The 1,848-nt window shown below is 40.5% G+C and overlaps 2 protein-coding genes across 4 annotated transcripts in view; both read right to left on the bottom strand.

The window, feature by feature from the left end:
• LOC107657820 (zinc finger homeobox protein 3-like) overlaps positions 1-1,848 on the bottom strand; it is a 29,192-nt gene that overhangs the window by 4,614 nt on the left and 22,730 nt on the right. The window lies entirely within an intron of this gene.
• The window catches only part of LOC107657821 (polyadenylate-binding protein 2-B-like), a 14,896-nt gene that overhangs the window by 4,579 nt on the left and 8,469 nt on the right, over positions 1-1,848 (bottom strand). For all 3 annotated transcript variants that reach the window (XM_016446072.1, XM_016446073.1, XM_016446074.1), the window contains exons 5-6: positions 1,269-1,356; positions 809-963 (exon numbers count right to left, since the gene is read on the bottom strand). In XM_016446072.1, coding sequence (XP_016301558.1) covers positions 809-963; positions 1,269-1,356 — 243 coding nt within the window. The remainder of the gene's footprint in view (positions 1-808; positions 964-1,268; positions 1,357-1,848) is intronic.

The raw sequence follows: 1,848 nt of genomic DNA, 5'->3' as shown, positions 1-1,848 counted from the left end.
GTAAAAATCGACGCGTTTCAGAAAGGCGGGGCATAGAGGAGAAACAATAATGTACAGTATGTGGAAAATAATGTGTTTTTTGAACCTTAAACCGCATAAACACATTTTATTACACCAAATACACAAAATAGTTATTTTTTAGCAATGTCATATAACCTCTTTAAAAATTCACCGTGTAAGCAGCTCACTCTGTTTTGAGACACAATTCAGAAATTCTCTTTACATTGGGAAGCAGACTGCCTTCCAAACCTCTGGTGAGTGCGAAGGCTCATTCCATGCTCAGAATCTTACACTGCAGGAGGGAAATGGACCGCGATGATGACAATGGCTGTGCATGTGTGTTTAATGGTTTGTAATTCTTCCTCAGTTTTCCTTTTAACATGACGACACACAGGAGTTTGTACAGAGAGTGCAGGCTGCAAATAAGAGTGGTGCGGTTCCTTCTCTCCTCACACCTAGAGGCTTTAAAGAGGGGCATGCATACATACAGAAGGAAGACTGTTGTACAATTACAGATCATCACAGAATGTTAAAAAAAAAACAAAAAAAAACAATAACCTGTGTGTGAACATGAATTTCATATTCTGATACATTTTTCTTCTGAAACATTTTTCCAGAAATGCTTTGCATGACAAGATGGGATAAATAAAATATATAACAAAATGAAGCATCAACATTTAGAAACACTTATTTTGGATTGTCCCGTCGCCCCCACCCTGATGCACACACTTTCACAGCAGCACTCTCTGTCAGGATGGAGCCTGTGTGTCAGTCACTGTCAAACGTGCAAGGTTGGCATGGAGCTCACCTGAAGGCCCGTCCTCTTCCTCTGGGAGGTGTGTAGCCACTGTAGTAGCGCGCACGGGATGAGAAGTTTCCTCCTCCACGTGAGCGGAAGCGGGCCCGAGGAAAACCGCGGTCTGTGGTGCTAATGCCAGGACGATTTGTTCTCTTGGCCCCAACCTGTAAGAACAGTTGGGAAATTTATTATTAAAATTTTAAAAGACTGCAAGAAATTCTGAAATATATGTATTTTTTACAAACCCTAAAAAAAAAATTAAAAAAAAAACTTTATAAGGGGTAAAAAAGAACTGAAAACGTATATGACTGAAGTGTTTGTCAATGCTTCATAAAGCATATCTGCTGCATTTTTACACGTATAATATTTTTTGGTTGCTAAAACTGAATTTTCAATTTTATGTTGACTTCAAAAGTCAAAACAATTTATTATCAGTATTAGTTAGCAAGCTTGTAATGCCTCATCTCACCTTAATCTGCCTTCCTCTGAATAAAGACTCATCCAGTGCCATAGCGGTCCTAACAGACTCCTTGTCTGCGAACTCTATATATGCAAACCTGAAACATGAAGAGGGCAAATGTGACCCTGGACCACAAAACCAGTCTTAAGGCTTGTTCACACCGGGACGAATATCACGCGCGATTATCGCCGACGTTTAACGCCTCGTGACTAAACAATGGGCGCCAATGTGAGCGTGCCCACCGACGCGCAAAACGTGAGGCGTAAAAGCGTCATTTTTTAAAAACCACCTCGGGCTCGTTTTTTTGGTTTGACGAGCCGCGTTAAAAATTGGACATTCATTAAGCGCCATCTAATGTCAGGGAGTGAATTTGCACGTTCACTCGGCTCATCACCAACGAAAATCGCTTGGGTATGAACACAAAAGACGCGTCGAAAAACATCGGCGATAATCGTCCCGGTGTGTACGAGGCTTTAAGTCGCTTGGGTATATTTTTAGCAATAGCCAAAATAACATTGTATGGGTCAAAATTATCGATTTTTCTTTTATGCCAAAAATCATTAGGATATTAAGTAAAGATCATGTTCCA

The sequence above is a fragment of the Sinocyclocheilus anshuiensis genome, unplaced genomic scaffold (assembly GCF_001515605.1).
Source record: "Sinocyclocheilus anshuiensis isolate Anshui unplaced genomic scaffold, SAMN03320099.WGS_v1.1 scaffold7, whole genome shotgun sequence".
NCBI lineage: Eukaryota > Metazoa > Chordata > Actinopteri > Cypriniformes > Cyprinidae > Sinocyclocheilus > Sinocyclocheilus anshuiensis.
Note: the sequence above shows the minus strand (reverse complement) of the source record. Positions and strands in the feature narration are given on the sequence as shown.